General features: G+C 36.0%; 3 protein-coding genes and 2 pseudogenes across 7 annotated transcripts; all 5 read right to left on the minus strand.

Annotated features, from left to right (window-relative positions):
- Positions 1 to 400: 400 nt before the first annotated feature.
- LOC104783417 (uncharacterized) lies at positions 401 to 2,541 on the minus strand. The gene is made up of 4 exons (XM_087511345.1): positions 2,293 to 2,541; positions 1,582 to 1,779; positions 1,264 to 1,485; positions 401 to 896 (listed from the first exon to the last, which is right to left on the minus strand). Exons 1-4 carry the CDS (start codon positions 2,539 to 2,541, stop codon positions 636 to 638), a joined length of 930 nt encoding a protein of 309 aa, XP_087367471.1. The 3' UTR covers positions 401 to 635.
- A 1,827-nt stretch (positions 2,542 to 4,368) lies between these two features.
- On the minus strand, positions 4,369 to 9,913 carry LOC104783418 (uncharacterized). Of its 4 annotated transcripts, XM_087509659.1 has the most exons (6): positions 9,692 to 9,913; positions 9,495 to 9,613; positions 9,180 to 9,225; positions 5,396 to 5,508; positions 5,224 to 5,323; positions 4,369 to 5,131 (listed from the first exon to the last, which is right to left on the minus strand). In XM_087509659.1, the coding sequence occupies exons 5-6, from the start codon at positions 5,311 to 5,313 to the stop codon at positions 4,586 to 4,588; spliced, it is 636 nt and encodes a 211-aa protein (XP_087365785.1). In that variant the 5' UTR covers positions 5,314 to 5,323; positions 5,396 to 5,508; positions 9,180 to 9,225; positions 9,495 to 9,613; positions 9,692 to 9,913; the 3' UTR covers positions 4,369 to 4,585. The 4 variants fall into 4 exon arrangements, 2 of the variants coding, with proteins under 2 accessions (XP_087365785.1, XP_087365786.1); XM_087509660.1 differs by lacking the exons at positions 5,224 to 5,323; positions 5,396 to 5,508 and having other exon boundaries at positions 9,728 to 9,908; XR_015596364.1 differs by lacking the exons at positions 9,180 to 9,225; positions 9,495 to 9,613; positions 9,692 to 9,913 and adding an exon at positions 6,031 to 6,580 and having other exon boundaries at positions 4,896 to 5,131; positions 5,396 to 5,930.
- LOC147945151 (uncharacterized) lies at positions 6,728 to 8,152 on the minus strand (annotated as a pseudogene).
- A 937-nt stretch (positions 9,914 to 10,850) lies between the features above and the next one.
- Positions 10,851 to 14,296, minus strand: LOC104779454 (auxin efflux carrier component 4-like; annotated as a pseudogene). The gene is made up of 6 exons (XR_015596366.1): positions 13,387 to 14,296; positions 13,035 to 13,305; positions 12,773 to 12,858; positions 12,209 to 12,366; positions 11,389 to 11,465; positions 10,851 to 11,285 (listed from the first exon to the last, which is right to left on the minus strand). The product of XR_015596366.1 is annotated as an auxin efflux carrier component 4-like (transcript).
- A 3,385-nt stretch (positions 14,297 to 17,681) lies between these two features.
- LOC104779455 (homeobox-leucine zipper protein ATHB-17-like) lies at positions 17,682 to 20,740 on the minus strand. The gene is made up of 4 exons (XM_010503818.3): positions 20,270 to 20,740; positions 19,755 to 19,942; positions 19,547 to 19,626; positions 17,682 to 18,103 (listed from the first exon to the last, which is right to left on the minus strand). Exons 1-4 carry the CDS (start codon positions 20,346 to 20,348, stop codon positions 17,866 to 17,868), a joined length of 585 nt encoding a protein of 194 aa, XP_010502120.1. The 5' UTR covers positions 20,349 to 20,740; the 3' UTR covers positions 17,682 to 17,865.
- Between the last annotated feature and the right edge of the window lie 701 nt (positions 20,741 to 21,441).

Below are 21,441 nucleotides of genomic sequence, written 5' to 3' on the forward strand. Positions count from 1 at the left end.
ATCGCATCTCGCAATTTGGGGAACATCGCAAATCCCTCGCAAATTTTGCAAGGAATAATCATGCAAATTGCGAGGGATTACCTTCCTCGCGGATGTAACGCATATTGTGAGGGATTGTTTTTCTCGCAAACGACACGCAATTTGCGAGGGATTACTTTCCTCGCGGATGTAACGCACATTGCGAGGGATTTTGTACTCGCAACTGTCAAGCATTTTGCGACGAATTTGTCTCTAGCAAATACATTGCAACGTTGCCATAGTACATCCCTCGCAAATTGTTGTGCATAAATTAAAAAAAAAAAAAGAACAGAATTGATATTTAATTTAAATCATTATGTTTGATATTTTGTTGTGAATTTAAAATCGACAAATAAAATTCTAGATAAAATAAAGAACATAATTGAAAAACGAGAAATAAAATTCTAAATAAAATAAAACATAAATATTACAAAAAGAAGTTGTGTTTTAGTTTTTCCCTCACAGGGGATATAGTCAGCAAAAAAAGAGTTTTTAAAAGGATTGAGAGAGAGAGGTCATGTTTCTGGTCTCAGTTTGGCTACCAGTTGCTCCCGTTTCACCGGTGTTGCCATCTGGGTTGGTGCCATCTGGGATAGTGCCCTCTGGGTTGGTGCCTTCTAGGTTGGTCGCTTGTTGGGTTGTCGGGTTCCGAAACTTCGCAGCAAACTCAGGATCTTTTTCGGCGAGGTAGTCGAAGTATGCATCGTAGCTATGCATTCTTTGTGTCTGGGTTTGGATAAACTCCTCAGCTGCAGCAAGTTTCTGAGCCAATATAACCAGATCATTGGAGACAGAGGTGGTGGACCGCTACTGCTAGAGGACGCTTCAAACTGCAGCGAACCAACCCCAAAAATCCTGTTTTTCTTCTTCGGAGCAACCTAACAACAAAACAACAAACAAAATCGCGAGTTATCACATGCAAAACAATCGAAGATATCACAAAACAATTGCAAGTTATGACATACAAAAGAATCACAAGTTATAACATACAAAACCATCAAAGATATCACATACACAAGAATCACAAATTATCACAAACAAAACAATGGCAACAGTTCAACCATAGAGTATTTAAAACCAACAGTTCAAAACAATGATAACAGTTCAACAGTTCAAACAAAACAATCGCAAGATATCACAAAATCATTAGAAATACAATCATTAGTAAACTTAACAACACAGTTCAACCATCAGTTCAACATAGAGTATTTAAAAAAACAACAGCACTACAAATTTGAAACTTACTTCAGTGTAAATTTTGTTTTTGATATGAATGGGCACCCCACCAGAAGCAGAACTCTCTCCATTATCCCATGTACACAGCTCAGATTCCAACTCTTGAATCTTGGATGACACCTCATTGAACACGGACTCGGACTTGCCATCAGTAAATGAGCCATCCGGTTTTCGATGAGTGTCTTCTAAGATTCGTAGGAAATCCGGAGTTAGCTCACCAGTGATCTCAGACTTGAAAAAAAAAAAAAAAAAAAAAGACATTGATTAGTTAACAAATATAAGAGTTCAGAAGGCATAATTATAAGAAAAAAAACTTAACAAACTTACATGCTTTCGAGCACGGACTTTAAACGACGTTTGGCCTGAACGGTGCTTGTATATTCTGGTGCCATCTAGATCATGATAGCGAGCATTCCGACTGTGGTTGCTCTTGATTTCTGATTTTGGATCAAGCCAATACCTAACAAGACCAACCCATACTTGAGGATCAATCCACCGTGGCTTTGCCTCATCACCTTTAAGCTTCTACTTTAACTTCCACCGTGACACTTGATCACACATCATGTCCTTCAACTTGTCCTCAAACTCTTGCCTCACTCTATCGTTTAAGCAACGGTCCCAATTGTATATTTGCTTGCAAAAAAAAAAGGATTAGTCTATATTTAATTAAGGCAAAGAAAACATATTGTAAATGGCAAACAAAGAGACTTGACAGTAGCCGCAAACGTTTCATACCAACGGTCTACCACTGCAGACGGCGTCTGTGTCCAATTGGCATGGGGCTCTTTGAAATCTCTTTCAAATATGCTTTAAACAGTAGCCGCAACAGATGAGTCTTGGTCAAACCTTCAAAAGAAATACAACTTTCAGAATCCATACAAATACAACTTTTTAATTATATTATCAAATTAAAAACATAAAACAAACTTACCACAGAGATCCTGGAGGTCGGCGAGGATCTAGTTTAGTTAAACCAGATCGTCCAGGACTATCGAGTAACTCCTCCTAAGTCAGGTTGTTGAGACGTTGGGACATGACTGTAGAGGAGGAACGCGCGGGTTGAGATGCAGTAATGTCAGGGTTCGGCGCAGTGCCACCATGCGAATGAGATGGTGAAGGCGTATTAGAAGGAGGCGTCACATGCAGGGGTTGCGAGGTTACACGGCGGTTATTGTGAAAACCGGGGTTTATATTGTTAGAACCGGAGGGACCGTGACGATTAGAAGCACTGGGAGAGGCTAAACCTTGATCCGTCAGAAATCTTGTGTAATCGTTGCCTCCAAACATCTATAACAAAAAAAATCGAAATCAAAATTAGTAATTAATACAAAGTGGTATTATCAGTAACCAAATCGAAATCAAAATTTGAAATCAAAATCAAAATCAAAATCGAAATTAAAACCAAATTAGGGTTTATAAACAAAATTAGGGTTTATACATACGGAATCAAAACCAAATAAAAACGAAAATTAAATTAGGGTGTATACAGATACGAAATCAAAACCCAATTATAAAGAGATTAGGGTTTATACAAAACGAAATCAAAATCAAATATCAAACGAAAACAAAACGAGATTAGGGTTTATAAAAACCGAAATCATAAACGAAATTAAAACAAGATTAGGTTTCTACAAAACGAAATCAAAACCAAATACAAAACAAAATCAAAATTGGATTAGAGGGTTTATACCTTTCAGAATGCGATTGAAGAAGAAGATCGAAAGACGAGAGATTAGGGTTTGCAATTGAAGAAGATTGGAAGACGAGAGAAGCAGATCGGAAGAGGAAGAGGACTAGGGTTTGATCGGAGGAGGAAGAACCAGATCGGAAGAGGAAGAAGATAGTTTGACCGGAGGAGGAAAAACCAGATCGGAATAGGAAGAAGATGGTTTGATCGGAGGAGGAAGAACCAGATCGGAAGAGGAAGAAGATGGTTTGATCGGAGGAGGAAGAAGAAGATTAGCTTTTGTCGGCGACTGGTTTGAGCTTCGCTCAAACTCGATTGAGTTTGTATATATAAACTTTTTGGAATCTCGCAAATCTCTCGCAAAATTTGCGAGGGATTACCTATGCGCCCTCGCAACTCTGTCACACTTATTAAATATTGCGAGAGATTTGCTAGACTATTGGTGTTTAGGGTTTACGATTTGCGAGGGATTAACTAGGGCCACTCGCAAATCCCTCGCAAGATATTAAATATTGCGAGGGATAAGCTAGACTCCAGTTGTGTGTAGGGTTTACGATTTTGCGAGGGATTACCTAGGGGTCCCTCGCAAATACTTAAATATTGCGAGGGATAAGCTAGACTCCAGTTGTGTGTAGGGTTTACGATTTTGCGAGGGATTACCTAGGGATCCCTCGCAAATACTTAAATATTGCAAGGGATAAGCTAGACTCCAGTTGTGTTTAGGGTTTAGGATTTTGCAAGGGATTACCTAGGGATCCTTGCAACTCCCTTGCAATATTTAAATGTTTAGGGTATAGGTTTGCGAGGGATTAACGACGACTTTGCGAGACCTTGCAAGCATTCCCTCGCATATCTATCGCAAATCGATAAATCTTTTTTGAAAAAACAAGAAAAACCACAATTGCTCAATCAAATTCATCTTCTTAACTACTAGAAATTCCATTATCATCATTAGAATCTTCTTCATCATCAGACAATTCAAATTCTTCTAATTCAAGCTCTTCTTCAAATACATCATCAACATCTTCTACTTTAGGGTTTAGTGGATCATCATGTTAGTTGATGATCAAGTTGTGTTGCAACTTGAAAGATGTTAAAATTTCCATTGCAAACCTATCAAAAGAAGATGTTATCCACATTGAGACACAAAAATCCATTGCAATGTGCAAAAGCTTAGGGTTTGAGCATTTAGTGTTTAGGGTATATAATTTGTGAGGGAGTAACGACGTATTTGCGAGAACTAGCAAGAATCCCTCGCTAGTCACTTGCAAATCACTAGCAAATCAATCGCAAATCCCTCGCAATGTTTAAATGTAGGTTATACTCGTAAGTCGCTCGCAAATAATGTTTAGGGTATAGGCTTTTGCGAGGGACTTACGACGACATTGCGAGACATTGTAAGCATTCACTCGCACTTCCAACGCAAATACGTCGCAAATTGATAAATTTTTATTAAAAAAAAAAAACAACAAAAAATACAATTGGTCAATCAAATTCATTTTCTGAACTACTAGAAATTACATTATCATCGTTAGAATCTTCTCCATCATCGGACTCTTCGAATTCGTCTAATTCACCCTCTTCTTCAGAAACATCATCAACATCTTCTACTTGCCTGTTTTGTGGATCAATGTGGATAACATCTTATGTTGATATGTTTGGAATAGAAATTTCACCGACATTTTCTTGTTGCAACATGACTTGATCATCAACTAACCCGATTATACGGTCTCGAGGATTAACTTTAATGACTGATAACCACATTTCACGTCTTGGCCTTAAACGAGGATAGGACAGAAAGCTCACTTGTTGTGCTTGTGATGCTCGGATGAAAGGATCAAATTTGGGGTACGATCTGTTCGCATTCACATCAACAACTCCCCAATTATTTACTCGAACGCTTCGGGCCGATGGATCGTACCAGTTACACTTGAAAAGTACGCATCTCAGATTCAGAAGGCCTGGATAATCAACTTCTAATATTTGTTGCAAAACGCCATAGAAATCGCTATCACGAGCTTGTACATAAATTCCATAATTTTCTGTAGCTTTGCAACTTCTATGTGCGTACATATGAAAAGTATAACCGCAAGTAAAGTACATCGGAGCGGTAGTGATCTTCGCTCTTGGTTCTTGAACAAGCTCATGCAACCAAAGAGGCAAGGGTTCATTTCCACATCCATTCTGAACCTATATAAACGAAAAAGATATTTAGACCATAAGTTTATTTAAATTATAAATTATAATACGTATAGTTTAATTTATTTCATATATATACTTACATAGTATTTTAACAAATTAGCGAAATCCCGCTCTTTATAAGCCTCATAGTCAGATTCTTCAAAATTCGGATATGTTTCACGAATCTGCATTTCAAAAAGTCTTAAAAAATAGAGATTTGTTAGTTCGTTAACTTAGAAAATAAAATTAATTTTAGTTTTTAAAAAAGAATACCTTTCAAAAGGTTGAACATAATCTAGATTCCTCAAGATGTAATTGTGAGCTGTTCGACAATAGCTATGATCTTCCCACCATACTTCCTTTAACTTTCCAGCAAGTCTTCCTATCTGAGCAAAGATATCTGGAACATCAGAAACGTTATATGTAGGTGCAACGCCTCCGTCATCATATCGTCGAGTACGTGTTTTTTTGGTTCTCACGGTGGGGCTAAAGTAGTATGATGTGAAGTGAGATGTTTCCTCTGTTAAACTCCCGACGACTATCGACCCCTCAACTCTGGCAAGATTTTTGGCCTTTCCTTAAAGAGCTTTCATAATCCGCTCAAAAAGATACATCCAGTGAAATTGCACTGGCCCACCAAGATCAGCTTCATGTGGTAGATGGTTTGGAAGATGTCTCATCACGTCAAAAAAACAGGGGAAAGATTTTCTCCAAGTTACAAATTAACACTGGAATATTTTCTCGTAACTTCTTTATGCCATCACTGGTCAATGTTCTAGTGCATAAGTCCCGGAAAAAACTCTGATACCTACGAACCAAAGTATAAAAAATTCATGGGTATATTAATTAAATATATATATATATCAATACATATATATATATATATATATTATTATATACTTATATACCTGTAATAGCTTCATGAACATGTGTTGGCAAGAGCTCAAGAAATACAAATGGTAGTAGCCGTTGCATGAAGACATGACAATCATGGCTCTTCATACCTGAAAATTTTTGGCCTTGCTCCACACATCTTGAAAATTTTGAGACAAATCCATCTGGAAACTTCACTTCAGATTTAACCCACTCGAACAACACCTTCTTAGCCTCTGCTGACAATCGAAACTGGGGTACTGGTAATTTCCCATCTCTTCTAATATGTAAATCGATCCTTGCACATATTTCCGCCAAATCCAACCTAGATCTCCTGCTATCTTTTGTTTTACCCTGCACATTCAGAAGCGTAACGATGAAATTATCGAAAAAGTTTTTCTCGATGTGCATCACGTCAAGGTTGTGCCCCAATAGAAGATCTTTCCAATATGGAAGCTCCCAAAAAATATTCCACTTGTGCCAATTGTGATCAACTCCATATCCATCTGGCATGTTTGCTGGTGTGTGATAGTTACCCCCACGTTTACATGTTTCTTGAGTGCCATAGTAATCAATCTGCTCAAACAAATCATTTCCAGAGACATAAGTTGGTGGAGGAATACGCACATCTTTATTCTTTCTAAACAACTTCTTGTTCTTCCGGTACGGATGATGCAAGGGAAGAAACCGACGATGACAATCAAACCAACAAGGTTTTCGCTCATACTTTAACTAAAATGCATCGGTACGATCCATACAATAAGGACATGATAATCTTTCGTGTGTTGTCCACCCAAATAACATTCCGTACGCAGGGAAGTCACTAATCGCCCATATTAGCGCTGCCCGCATATTGAAATTATGTTTTCGCGACGAATCGAACGTCTGAACACCTTCATACCACAGATGCTTCAGCTCATGAATCAGAGGTTGCAAGAAGATATCTAGAGCTCGCTTCGGATGCTTTGGACCTTGTACCAAAATACTCAAGAACAGATATTCGCTTTGCATACACATATATGGAGGAAGATTGTATGGCGTCAATATAACAGGCCATAAAGAATACTGCCTCCCTGACATACCAAATGGACTGAAACCATTTGTACACAACCCAAGATAAACATTCCTACACTCTTGAGCAAAGTCAGGATATACCGAATGAAAATGTTTCCACGCTTTTGCATCAGATGGGTGTGTAATTTCTCCTTCTTCAGTAGAATGTTCTGCATGTCATCTCATTGCCGCTGCAGTCCGTTTTGATTGGTATAGGTGTTTCAATCTATCAGCAACAGGAAAATACCACATACGTTTATATGGCACTCGCGTCCTTCCTTGAGTAGGCTGATATCTCGGCTTCCCGCAAAACCGATATTCCTGCAACTTAGCATCATCTTTCCAAAAAATCATGTAATAGTCAACGCACACATCAATCATTTCAGATGGTAATCCAAGACCCGCAACCAACTTCTGTATTTCATAGTATTTCTCAGCCGATACATTATCAGCTGGCAAATACTCTTTAATGACTTCAACCCAAGAATCCATGCAATTCTCACTTAAGTTATTATCAGCTTTAACTGTCATCATCCTAGATGCCAATGATAACTTAGAATTCTCTTCTCTACATCCATCGTAGATAGGTTGATTTGCAGCATCTAACATAGCATAAAAACGTTGTGCATCTACGTTGGGTTCTTTCGTATTATTCTCAGGAAATGCAGCAGTAGTTTCATGAAATGCGTCATTAACCATATCATGAAATCTATTTTCCTCATTATACCCATAAAAACCAAATTGATCAGATTCTTGATGCCCATAATTACTAGGTTCATCAACAGCATAATTCATACTACTACTTCCAACATTACTGCTACAACCCTCTCCATGATGAAACCATACATAGTAATTTGGCATAAATCCTCTATTATAAAGATGCTTCTTCACTAGATTAAATTCCAAATATTTATCGTTGCAACACTTAGGACATTGACAAAATATTGTACCGTTTTCACAAGCAAAGTCTTGGTTTGTCGCCCGGTACATGAAAGCGCGCAACCCATCACAAAACTCTCTCATCACATCATTGGTCTCTGGATCTCTGTGATTGTACATCCATTGTCGCATTGTGTATATCTCATGCTGCCCGCCTCCAAACATTATTATAGAATTTAAAAGTTTTTAGGCCTTTTTTCAGCCTTTTTTTCTTTCACAAGATTTTTTTTTGTAGTAAAAGTGTTTTTGTTGCAAGTGTTTTGTGTTGTGGTTTCCATGGATCATGAACTTGCTATTTATAGGCTTACTAAAAATAACTGCTATGGATTTGCTAGGGAAATTTGCAAGGGATTTGCGAGGGATATTTAAAAATTTTATTTTTTTGCAAGGGATTTGCGAGGGTTTTACTGTTTTGCCGACAAAACAGTTACACTCGGGGAAAACGTGGCTGCCGACATCATCGTCTCTTGCAACTCCCTCGCAAATTTGCTACGGAATACGTCATCGCTCATCCGTCGTAATTTGCGAGGGAGTTGCGAGGTTTTTGCGAGAAAGATTCGCGGACTCGTAAAACTGTATTAACTCCCTCGCAAATTTGCGAGGGATTTTGCCGTCGCAAATTTTGCGAGGGAATTGCAAGTACCCTCGTGTTTCTAGCAAATTACTCGCAACCGTCGCAAATTTGCGAGAACGTAATACCATCGCAGATTTCCGTCGCAAATCGACTGTTTTCTTGTAATGAAGATTGATTTTATATGAATGAATAAAATGTTTTCTGTTAATGATGAGCTATGTAAAATTCCACTTAATTAAAACAAAACTATGATCTAAAATTCCAGTTTTCTGATAACATAAAAACTTCTAATTTTCTTAAATAAACTTGAGATTACACTGGGTTATTTTCTCAAAACTTGTTTTTTTTTTTAATTTAAATTCAGAGGTGAAGTGGTTATGAGACATTAGAGAACTAATTATATCTCGATTTGCTAAATGAGTTAATAAACATATATATATATATATATATATATATATATATATCGATCATAAGCTAGTATAAGAATCATTAGTCAGCCGTGAATTAATCTAAGCAAAGATTGATACTTAACAGACATGGATTATGGATATAGCTATATATCAATATCATGCAAGTGAAATGAAAACTATTCCAATTTATTGATAAAATTAAACAAACCTTAGAAAATGAGGCATGCTTTTTTTACTCTTGAATTTGATACAATCTGCACACACGAAAAATGATTGTTTAATGAGAACTTTGCAAAGAATAATTTATTAAAAGACTTGAAAGAAAAAGGTGAAAGGAATCAATCCTTGTTGTTATACAGCAAAAGACAGTAGAGTTCTAATAAATTTTAGTGAAAGAGAGTTATGTAAGAGCCGTAATATGTTCTTGTGCTGCTGTATTAAACAAAATTTTGTGTCACCCATTTTTACAAACAGTTAGTAGACAAAACTTATGGATTTCAGCTTTGATAGTGAAGAATCATACCTTGCCAATAGTTTATGTTCCTTTGGTTTTCAATCTCGTTCCTTCCGTTGGATTGTATAAAAGCAAAATACATTTTCCTCACGTCAAATCATTTTTTTCTACCTTCTATGTCGACAGATCTGAGATAGAGAGAGAGACAAAAAAAAAATTATATTAGATCAAGAGCGAAAGATAATAAACATAATCACATTTCTTACATTAGAAAAAAGGAGAACATGTCAAGCAAAACGAACTCAATTCATGGTGAAGAAAAGTAAAATGGAAGTGTTGCAAAACAGAGAGAAATAGTGAAAGATTTGAGATTTCTTGATTTTGGGTTGTTGGGACTAAGGAAAATGAAGAGAATTTTTTTAAAAAAGTTTGGTATGAAATCATGTTGGTGAAGAATTTAATCGAAGAAATGGATATGATGTGAGATCGTGGGGGGGGGGGGGGGGGGGGAGACAGTTGTACAAGAGATTTTTTTTGTTGCAGTTATTTGTAAAATGAAAAATGGTAATTTTTTTTTTTCCTTTTTTCCCACGATCACTTTTTGTTTTACATATTCTTTTTAATTAGTTTTGTTGTTTTACTGACATGTCAAGTTTTTATGGACACACTAACTTGTGCTTTATATGATAAAGGATATATAAGAAGTTAAAAGTATGGGGGAACTTGCAAAAAAAGATATTTAGAAAAGGTTATCATTTTGACCCAAAAAAAAGGTTAACTTTTGTCGTTGAGTAAAATTGCCTCGTCGCTTTCGGGGGAAGCCTGCCATGTTGGTCGATCGTCTTATTTAGATTTGCATTCATTGAATTTTCTTTAGTTTTAGAATATTTGCTTTGTTTTCTTTTTTTGGGCAAAGATTTGCTCTGTTTTCTAAATGTAGTAATTTGATGCCTTTTATCAAAATAGTACTACTATATTAAGTATGTAAATATATTAACTCTATTAATGACGAACCCTAATACGAAAATCTCAACATTAAAATGTTTGTGTTGATCCGAGTAATCTAGGTTCTTATTAAATAAGATGAGATTCACACTACTTTGGCATAAAGACTATGGTTGATAATCCGAACTCCGAAGACTTTCTCTCTACAAATTCGTATTATGAACCGGCCGAATCAAATCGTGATAAGTCACGAGTTAACATCTTAGGAATTAGGATGCTTTAAAAAACGGAACTGTAAATATGCATCGTAGGGTGCAAATATATTGTATGTCCTGTACTCCAACCCAAACAAAATTCAAAAGCTAGTTTTAGTAGTATTTTTGTATTGTTTACAAACTCACTCTCGCGCATCATCGATTTCGTATCAAAGTAATTACACGGTGACTGTTCCAGTACAAACCACCGGATTATAAGATTCAGTTAAGAAAAAGGTGTATATACACATACGGGTGTGTAATAATGTGTTACATATGCTTAGCTAGGATCTACGCATAAATTAACATAAACAGAAGAAGAAAAAAAAAGATAGATGGAAGAGCTTTTTTGTTTTTGTTTTGGCATCTAACGGAGACAAGATCCTTAATCCATTCAAATCTTGTTCACTAAATCCTAAGTACTTTTGTTGTGTTCCACAAATATTGGAACCAAAAACCAAAGGCATATCTTCTTCTTCACCTTCCACTCTTTCCCACGAAAATAAAGGACTTGTTTATTTCCTGGTTACCGAGGAATAAAGAACCCGATCTCCGAGGCACTCTCAAAAGCCAGTTGAAACTGAAGGGACCAATTCAGAGGCCAAGAAGAATATAGTAGACCAGAGTTATGGGTAAGGCTATTAACATTCCAAATATTACCCTGCATCCATTTTCACCAACATATATATGTGTTAATAACTTAATATACTACTTGACCAAAAATAACGATTTTGTAACAATAATATAATAAATTTGGAACTTACGCAGTACTGAGAATCGTTGGATGCACATTGTACTCTTTTGCAAACACAAACGGAACTATTCCTTGAGGCAACGCAGCCTATAATTCATGCACTCAACATCATCATCATGATCATGTAAGACTATTTTATAGACATACTAGATGGTTGTCGATGATATAGTTTTAGTTGTTGATAAATTTTTATTGATTTGTGATTATAATAGAATCATATATATATACATGATCAGATTTGATTTAATTGTTTGATATGCATTTATGTAATATTTTACATTTTTCTAAAAAAATAAATAAGTAAACTAACAAGATAATAAGCAAAACATATGTTAAATATAAACAAAACATAAGTAAAATACTTTTAAATATGTGTTTTTATAACAAATAAAATAGACTCTCAAATGTCATACCATATTCTTTTTATTGTCACCTTAGCATTTTGTTAGTTTATTAAAGATATATTTTGTATAAAATTTTAATACAAATTCTCAAGTTTCATTTGCTATGCCTTTAGAATCATTTGAACTTCTTTAAATATAAAAATATAAAATATCTATAAACTAATTTTAATACAAATTCTTAAATTTCATGTGCTATGCTTTATTTGAACCTCTTATTTTAATATGTATTTGTTTAGTTAAATTACATATTAGTGTATTTAAATTTGAGAAAAAGACACATGTATTAGTTTATTATATGGGTTTCATTAATTTTGGACATGTGTCAAGCTCTCGTGCACATATGTCAATCTCTAGTTAAAAGTTTCTGGAAGACTCTTTACTTTATTATATAAGATATCATGCATGTAACACTATAAATTTGTATACCTGAACGATGGCTATGCGGAGAAGGTCCCCGTGTAACCCAATGGCAATCCCAGCAATAGCCATGATGGCCGGACCGGTTATGAATCTGACTGCCATGGCAAACGTGGCGACGGAGTTCCCACAAGCAATGATTTTGGGTTGAAGTGCCATGAATAAACCTTAAGAATAGACCAAAAATAAGCAATGAATTAATTAAGGGATTTTGAGAAATTGACAGCAAGAGTTAGGCCAGCTACTTGGTAAGACCCAAATAAGTACACAGAGCCAGTGGGGGGGACCGGACCTACCAACATGTCTGGGTCACAAGGTCAGAGAGGGTCCGTATTCTCTTATGGGTAAGTGCTTTGTACAGTCCATATGACTTTTTTTTTTACCAATTACAAGCTGGACAACTACGACTAATTAAAACACCCAGACCCACCTTTTGCATTAAATGAAATTTTAACAGATATGATTGACAACAAATTGGACCCAACATTACGCTTTATATTAATCTTTAAGATTAGATCATCATCAACAGAAGTCTAGTCCTTCAAACAGGAAGATGGAGAAGTTTTGATTTACCTAAGCTGAACATAGCCATTCCAAGACCAGCATCTGAGAGTATGGAGATGGATTGTTGTAATATTTTGGGCATAGCCACATGCCACCTGCTTCCACAATAACCCATACTCATTATTAGTTAGTTCCCATTACAATTATTCCATGCATATATGTGAATGAATACTATATGATTGATTATGTTATTTCCTTTTATAATGATAATAATATATATCCATTATGGGTAAGTCAGAAAATGATTGGACTGACTGACTGACTGACTGACCGGTACGCAACCAGAGCCCAGATGAGACCGATAAGACTTGAATATGTGTTTGGGTTTCTGATGAGTTTTCGCCACACCATTATCAGAATTAGTCTCGTCACCACACTTGTAGGCGGCATATGTGTTCCCATGCGGACGCCGCCGCCATCTCCTCCTGCCGCTTCTAGCTCCGCCGTAGAATTAGACCCCACTTTGTTTAGCCCTGCCGTAGCTTTCTCTATCTCTCTTTCACCCTCTCCACCATCGTCACAGCCAATATCATCACCACCACCTGACAAAAACCACACAAAAATTAGGATTAATATGAATTTGATTAGATAGTAATAGTACTAAAGTTAAAGCAACCTATTACCTCTGGCGGCATTACTCTTTCGATGTTGATCAGGGACAACCATCCTAATCTCCTTGGTGCCTTGTTCAGATTGCTCTGTGGCACCTCCGGCTCCACCGAACACGTCGGAAACAGGGGAAGCGCTAGAGCTCCAAACAAACATGTGAAGCTCCTTAGCATCATGGCTCGCTTTGTTGTTATTATCCTTATCTTGCGGTTGGTTCTCTCTAGGGACTTTGTTCGGTTGTTTAGTTGAAACAGCCGCCGTACCGGATGAGAACTCCGGGTTCGGAGCCGGGTACGAACCCGCCGTCGCCGGGTTAGGGTCAAATCCATATCTGACGGCGTTGTTCTCTTCGAAATTAGAAGGCCGCGGAGTCGGACCACGAGACCACGACCTGGACCATGAGAGAGCCGGCGTAAGTACCGTACATGGCGATCAACAAAGGGATGCCCATGACGAGAGTGTTTGGGAGAGTGCTGAGAGAGAAGATGGTGATCATCCACTCCAAGCTACCGTTCTTGGTTAGATTGGACCATAGAGCAAGCAAGAAGAGCATGATGATCTTCTGAAGCGTGTCGGCGGCGATGAAGCGGAGGTTCATGGCGTAAGGATCGTTGGTGGAGATGAAGTGGAAGGAGAGGAGTGGGACGGCGAAGATGGCGACGAAGCGGTTGATGCCGGAGCACTGGTCAGGGGAGAATATCTTCCACCACTGCACGGATCCGTAGGCAAGGATCATGGCCACGTAGAGCGGCACCACCGCGGTCAGGACGGTGTACAAATCGTGCCACGTTATCATTTTTTTTCCGGTGGGATTACTTTAGAAGAGAAGTGGCATTAGAGGGGGAAATTAGAAGGGAGAAGAGGGGCAAAATGGGAAGAATAAAGAAACCGTTAAGAAGAGAGAGGGGCCTCCCTCATCACCATTCTCGACATATATATAGAGAGAGGTTTTGATGCAGTGACAGTGTCTGTCATCATCATCAGCATCACTCGTTTGCACACGATTACGTTTTTTAATTAAGCGAATAATAATTAGTAGTTTAATTTATGTGAGATTAAAAATGATAGTGTGTTGTTGAGTGGGGACACGTGGCAGATCGCGTATGGGGGAGTTTCTGGCGGTACGTGGACAGTTTTTTATTTTTATCTAGTCTCTCTCTCGTGTGCTTTCTCTTTTTGCTACTTAAAAAAAAAAAAAAAAAGTGGTCAAGTTTTTTGCACTTTTTAAAGTTGCCAAGGCGAATATATATATACACTACTATTATTTTCACTTGACAACAAAAGTTAGTATAAGGAACAATACGAATTACTGTTTCTGTAATACTCTTCTTTTTTTTTTTCTCGTAGAATGTAATAATCGTCTGATTCCCAAATACATTAAAATAGGTTTTGTCTTCGTTGGTGGTACAGGGAAACAAAATTAGAAGAACAAATGTCATTTATTAATGGATAGTGTTAGGTCCAAACCACTGCTGGACCGTTGAATTTGATTATACGCACACATTTATTCCGTTTTTTAAGGTTTCTATTTCACTAGCGATTTCTATTAAAAAAAAAAAAAAATGTTTACAAGACAATTGAGAGTAGAAAGTAGTAATTTTGAGCTTTATATATAGTTTCCGCAAGAAAATTTAAGGCTTCCTACTTAGCTTTTACTAGTGAAAAACTGTTATGATGATCAGCCTCACTATCTCCCACGAAGACACGTCTGACTTTTCTCTCAGCTTCTGGCCATTCTTGCTAATTAGCTAGTTGTGGTCGTTGATCTCATATTACTTCTTCTGGATTAGGGTATATTTGGATGAATCTTATAAATTCGTAACAACTACAAATCTTAATACAATTTTATCTAGATTCTAAAACTCTACATACCTAGGGACAAACTCGATCAGATCTTGGCAACTACGGCCACAAATGGCATCCAAACGATTGGTAATAACAATTTTAGTTTTTATTTCTCTCCACAATATTTAAAAATGTGATTGTACTAACAATGATTATTGCTTGGTAACCAAAATAGTCTTAAGAATACCAATCACGGTTTTACATTCTTTCTGCTAATGATAACTAATGTGTTGTAGGTAATGACCTTGAAACAGTCATAGTTAGCTCTCTACCAGAACCTGTATCTAGATAATCTTATTCAAACTCAAAAGGATCTTACTGATTAAGCACTTGATAATATCACTTTCCGTCCAAAATCAAATTATATCGAACAGCCCGCATAAGACACCTCAATTATGTTCCAACCCAATCACATAGATATGATTTTATATCCTTACATTTTGTTCTAGCTAGACGGATATAGTTTGACCGAATACTACTTGATACTATATACAACCCAATCAATAATCATGGGATGCTGCAAATTGTTTAAGAGTGTGAGAGCTAGCACGCATCTGCGGGAAAGAGGAAGTATAGTATTTGTTAACGACACATTTTCTAACACACACCAAATCACATGCTGAAGACCGGAGAAAACGAGAGCACTAGTCACATCACCAATAATCAAATCGTTCTTTTTTTGGTTCTTTACATTAACTACAAATAAACTACCAATCAAATTACATTTAAATTTATAGTATCAAGATTACGATATTATAAATAAGTATTATTATGGACCCTTGGATAGAGAGTATCGAGTTTGGCGTACCTACAAAATCAATGCTCTTTTCGTATGCTTATAATATTTAAACACATGCATGTTCGTTCGTTGTAAATAATAAGTATCTCACTAATTAATAAATTTTATGGTTAATGTTAAGACACGATGATCTGTATTCTGGACCCATCAAAAAGATCACAGCTAGTGCTCTGTTTTCACAAAAGAGCTAAAGCGTCCTTATTCCCTAAAACACACGCTGGTGGGTTTAACCAACCAAACCAACCAATGAGAGGGGTCAACGTGGTCGTGATCAAGACTGGTGTCTGGGTAATGAAGCTACCATAATGATGGCACGTGACACGCACGTGGTCCATTTCCTATACATGCCTTTCTACTTCGCGCCGGGTCGTCCCCGTCGCTACCAAACCCCAAGGCCTCGCAAAGTTTTTGTACTCAGTTCCCAATTTTTCCTTTTCTTTTTCTATGACCGTAGATTTTTGGGTAAAATCCATTAGTACTTTATGGGGCCTGGCGTGGAAATGTGAAATTTGCAATATCACATAAGCCTAAGAGAGTCATTTTTAATATCTCCACTCCTAAGTCCTAACAATATAATTTGTTTTCTAAAAAGATAAATGTTTCAATATTTTCACTAGTAGATGTCTAATCTCGGCGCTCAGTTTGTTTTCAATATATTAAAATTTAACATTTAGGCTTTAAATGGTAGCATGATTTTAGAGGAATTTGTTAAAGTATTGTTGAGGAATTTAAAATGGTTACATCATTTGCATGTTGAATACTTAAGGAATATAAGCGTTTCGGCTAAACGCAGCTAAAAATCGAAATAATCTAAGAATGGAAATCAGCTAAATGCAGCTATGAATCATAAATAAGAATGATGTAAAATCGAACATATAAACTCTTTCCCAAGAACTCCATTGTTGGTACCGTACGTTGCAAGCTAGTTTTTGAGGCGGAGACTTATTTTGTCTCGAGTAAGACAGGAGAACTATTTGACACTGGTTTAGTGAAAAATGGGGAAAATTAATCGCAGTTATAGTATTTAATCCTCCAATCAAAACATCAGATGAGCAGAGAGATCGACACGCACACACCCACGGATCGACCAAGGATTTAGGGTTTCTTTTCAAAACTTTGCAGATATAAAATGGCTCGAAATTTTATGGGCCTTTCTAATGGGCTATGGGCCAATTTCGTCGATGAGGTAAATGTAATTAAGGTTCAGACTAAAGGGACGGCTTAAGTAATCAAGCGGGAGGCATGCAGCTGGGTTTGTTATACGAGTCGTTCGAGTTAGCGTAGGATCATCCTTTCTTCACCTTGGATTTGGTTAGATGACTGGTTTGTGGTTGGGAGTGTATAATCGGAGCATCTTTTTTTTCCCCTGGAATGGTATATTTTTTTGGTTGTTCTTCATTTCTTTTCGTAATTATTGTAATCTTATCGGTACTTCGAAATCAGTGACTGGTGATCAAACTCATAAAATTGGCGTATGTTGTTCCCCAGTGTACGTTTTGCTTCTGAAATAGTGAAATCTTGATAGAGTTAACGTATTAGTTCAATGTTTTTTTTTTAATTGAGAGCACTATCTCAACAATTGGTTTTTAGTTGGATTTTGTGGTAATGAACTGTTTGAAAATACTAAATAGATTTTTGTTTTTATTTCTTATTTCGATTTCCAAATTAAGGATATTGGATTTTTATTTTTATTTTAAAATAATAATATTTTTACAAAGAGTTGTTGTGCAGCACAAAATCTCTAAGTACTATATATACACGAAATTATGTGATCATCAAATCTTTTTGGGCTGAATGGGTGACTTTCGTCGACTCCTAAACCATACTCCAATAATGAAAGATACATATATCAATCCTCACGCTCTTGCGGCGGAAACTTTTTCCTGGAGTGGTGACTCGCTGGAGTGGTGACTCGCTCGCAGCGAGGGCACATAGTGAGGCTGGAGGCGGAGTTCACCGTGGGTGGGCCTACCTTCATGGCTCTAAGCTCTTCTACTTCTCTATGGAGCCTGTGGTTTTGCTCCGTTAGTGAACCAAACCACCTTTTAAGATACTCGCATTCCATCTCGGTTTGCTTTAATTTGCTCCTAAACAAATCCAAAAACAGTACGATACTAGTTATTTATTATGCGCATGTTAACATGTTAATTAAACTCGTAGACGATTTGTAAATATATGACATCCAAACAGGGATCAACAAATGCTTCGCCGACGATGCAAATATATTTTATAAATCATGGAAAATGAAAACGGATGAGCTGCCCAATGAATTATGAGTCAAAGGGCATTGATGAGAAAGTAGTAAACGAGGCAGAAGAATAAAAGAAAACACATTGATTGATTTGCTCGGAATTTATCAATTAAATAAACTGAGATTGAAGATAAAATAAAAAGAGGCTATAAAATACAGTGTACTTCTATTATAAAAAGGTTGTGGTTATGATTATAGCTATGTTTTGGGAAACCGTCATAATAGTAATACGACCAGTGTTGAAACTCTTCTTAGTTATTGCACCATTCACATTTCCCATCTGTTCACAATTATTATGGGATCTAAATAGATAATTAACTTTTATTTGAGTTAAAAAGAAAGACATTTTAACCAGTTTATCAATTTTGTCTTTCGGTTTGAGTAACAATGACTAACGAATTATAGATTGACTAATCATAGTATATGTTATACACATGAAACAAACAGATCCATGCAGAAATTAAATAACTATACGTTACCCAAAAAAAAATTGTAAAAAAACGACTAATGAGAGTATGAAACATTCGTGAGACCTTGACACGTGAATATATATGTATATGTATTAAACTATTAATGTATACAAGTATTGACGTACAGGAGCCAAAGTGTTTTTTCTCAAAACAATACTGGCTCCGAGTTACATCACACATAGTATTTTTTTTTAAAACAACGTGTTAATGGATACCACAATTGGCGGCTCCAAAATGCTGTTGTCACTTGTGAAAATAACCATGCAACAACACATATGTACGTGATGTTGATATATATAACTACTTCAACACTATATTAGTTTTGATTAATATGTGTGTTTAATTGGGTGGCTGTTAATTTATTTCTGTAAACTTGTTTGACTTCAAAAGATTAGGTCAAATGAATTGACATTTTCCTTGTATATATTCCATGTAACAAGTGGTGACTCTTCGAGAATTTAAGAAGGACCTAGAAGGAAAGCAATATAATAACAAAAAAAAAATTGATGGAGGAATTGAGATAATAATAATGTTATGAAAAGGACAAGGTTAACTTTTTATTATTTAAGGGTACGACTTGTATAAGTATATGTTAACGGGGTGGGTCGAATCCGATTCAGATTTCATTTTTTTGTTTCTGCTTTATTTTTATATTCCGTCAACGTTTAACGCTTATGTGAACTCTCTCGTTAATCATCAACCACCAGCTTATTATTTAACCTCATTAGTATATATTATTTATAGTCAGATATTTTATTTATTCACCAATGATGTAAAAAAACAGAAGTTGGCCACACACAAAAACGTACCTTGCTCTACGGTTTTGAAACCAAACTTCAATTTGTCTTGGCCGTAGCATCAAATGCTTAGCAAGTGCTTCCTTTTGTTTCTACATTTTACGAGACAAAAAAAAACATTCATTACAATTCTTTTTGTTCTAAAGTTATATAAATAAAAATAAAACAAAGCTATAAAAAACAGAAGTAACTATATGTAAAGTTGTGAATAGTTAGTTACGGGATTAAGGGTATGATTCTGTCTGAAGCTATCTTCAAGAAGACGAGACTGTTCTCTGGTTAGGCGGAGTTTCTTTCGAGGTGGAGCAGAGCCATCGTGACTGAATTCTTCGTCGTCTCCGTCTTCAGACGACGGCAATCGATTCATGTCTAGCTTTAGCTGTTCTCTCCCTCCGCCACTTCCTTCATCTGAAACTTATTGTGTTAATTATATCAACAACGACAGAAATTAAACGAAATATTGTGGTCAAAGAGAAATTAATAAGATGATAAAAAACATTACTTCTATATATATATTTTAAAGATTTTCTTTTTGTGCCAATAAGAGCTTAGAGAACTCATGATTTTTCCATGTAATTCAAACGAAAGAATATATAATCAGGTCATCAACGAAAAGAAACATAAAATCCAAACACAAGCCTTACATAGATATATATCATTTGATCAATATAATAAAATAATACAGTAGGTTATAGTGTTTAATTTTATATGTGTGTGTGTGTGTAAGAAGCTTACCGGAGGGAGGGGAGGAAGAGAAGCCAGGAACGGAGATAGTAAGATCCAAGTTAGAAGAGTTCTCCGGTAAAATCGCCATTGATCGATTAAATTTTAATTAGGGTTCTTGAGAGAGATCAAGAGAGGCTGAGGAAGAGATAGAGAAAAAAAAAAAGGTAAAGTTTGAGAGGAAAACTCAGTTTAATATATAAAGAGAGACAAACTTGAAGCGTGGCGATGCTTTTATATTTATACACATACACATAACACATAGACAATACATATACATATATATTACATGTGATGTTGTTTGTATATACATACACGCACGCACGCATGCGTGATCCATATGGCATAGTACTATTTGTATATGCGTACGTATATCATTGACATTATGTACGTAAATAGTAGTTTTATCAGAAAAAGGACCTTAAAGACACAACCGAACCAATATTGTAAGAAGATAATATTAAGATGCGTTTGGGGTATCCCATTCATTCACCAACCTATGAGAAGTTTATAAAGAAAACAAAATTAAAAGCTAAATATTACTCATATTGAATAAATAATGAATAGAAGAGGAGGGGAGGTGTATTGAGTATTGACTAAACAGATCTATTGGTCAAAGAAATTATGAATAGAGTTGTAGGATGAATAACACGTGTCAAATAATTGATTCAAAATGGTTTTGATTAAATAAGTGCTGACTGACTCGGTGTGGGAGACTAACCAGCATGTTTTTTTTTTCTTTCTCTTTTGTTCAACATTTTCATTTAATTTAATTAAGTAGTAAGTAGCATTTAATTACACTTTTCTATATAAATAAAGTCTGATCACAAAAATAAAATAAAATAAAAATATAATTGATCGATTCTCTCTTTATTCCGTAAAAACCTGAGTCGGTCCAAGTATTGAGCTTATGAAAACGATTGAGACCCTCCTCAGATGAACTCTTCTTATTCTATACGCCTCCCACATTTCCATTATGCTCATCTCTCGTTACTTTTTATTTATTTATTTTACGTTTTTTTTATCGCATTTTATTTATTTATCTCTCGTTAGATGATGATGTTTGTTGTAAATGGGGGAGTAGAATATAACTGGTGAAAAAAATTATTGAGATAGAAACGCATATTCAATAATCATAATTACTACTGTACATTAATTTAGGTTTGTTGAATTTTTGTACGGTT

This window comes from Camelina sativa, chromosome 4 (assembly GCF_030686135.1).
Source record: "Camelina sativa cultivar CO46 ecotype springtype chromosome 4, ASM3068613v1".
In the NCBI taxonomy this organism is placed as follows: Eukaryota; Viridiplantae; Streptophyta; class Magnoliopsida; order Brassicales; family Brassicaceae; genus Camelina; species Camelina sativa.

Bases quoted from the DNA above. Each gene is read 5' to 3' on its own strand.
- LOC104783417 (XM_087511345.1), bottom strand. From the start codon at position 2,541: ATGTTTGGAGGCAACGATTACACAAGATTTCTGACGGATCAAGGTTTA. The intron at 1,486-1,581 runs GTAAGTTTGTTA...TTTTTTTTCAAG, and splicing joins AAGTCCGTGCTCGAAAGCAT to TCTGAGATCACTGGTGAGCT. The intron at 897-1,263 runs GTAAGTTTCAAA...TTTTGTTGTTAG, and splicing joins AAAACAAAATTTACACTGAA to GTTGCTCCGAAGAAGAAAAA.
- LOC104783418 (XM_087509659.1), bottom strand. From the start codon at position 5,313: ATGCAGATTCGTGAAACATATCCGAATTTTGAAGAATCTGACTATGAG. The intron at 5,132-5,223 runs GTAAGTATATAT...TCGTTTATATAG, and splicing joins CTAATTTGTTAAAATACTAT to GTTCAGAATGGATGTGGAAA.
- LOC104779455 (XM_010503818.3), bottom strand. From the start codon at position 20,348: ATGGCGATTTTACCGGAGAACTCTTCTAACTTGGATCTTACTATCTCC. The intron at 19,627-19,754 runs GTAACTAACTAT...CGTAAAATGTAG, and splicing joins AGAATCATACCCTTAATCCC to AAACAAAAGGAAGCACTTGC. The intron at 18,104-19,546 runs GTACGTTTTTGT...GGATTTGTTTAG, and splicing joins TTTCAAAACCGTAGAGCAAG to GAGCAAATTAAAGCAAACCG.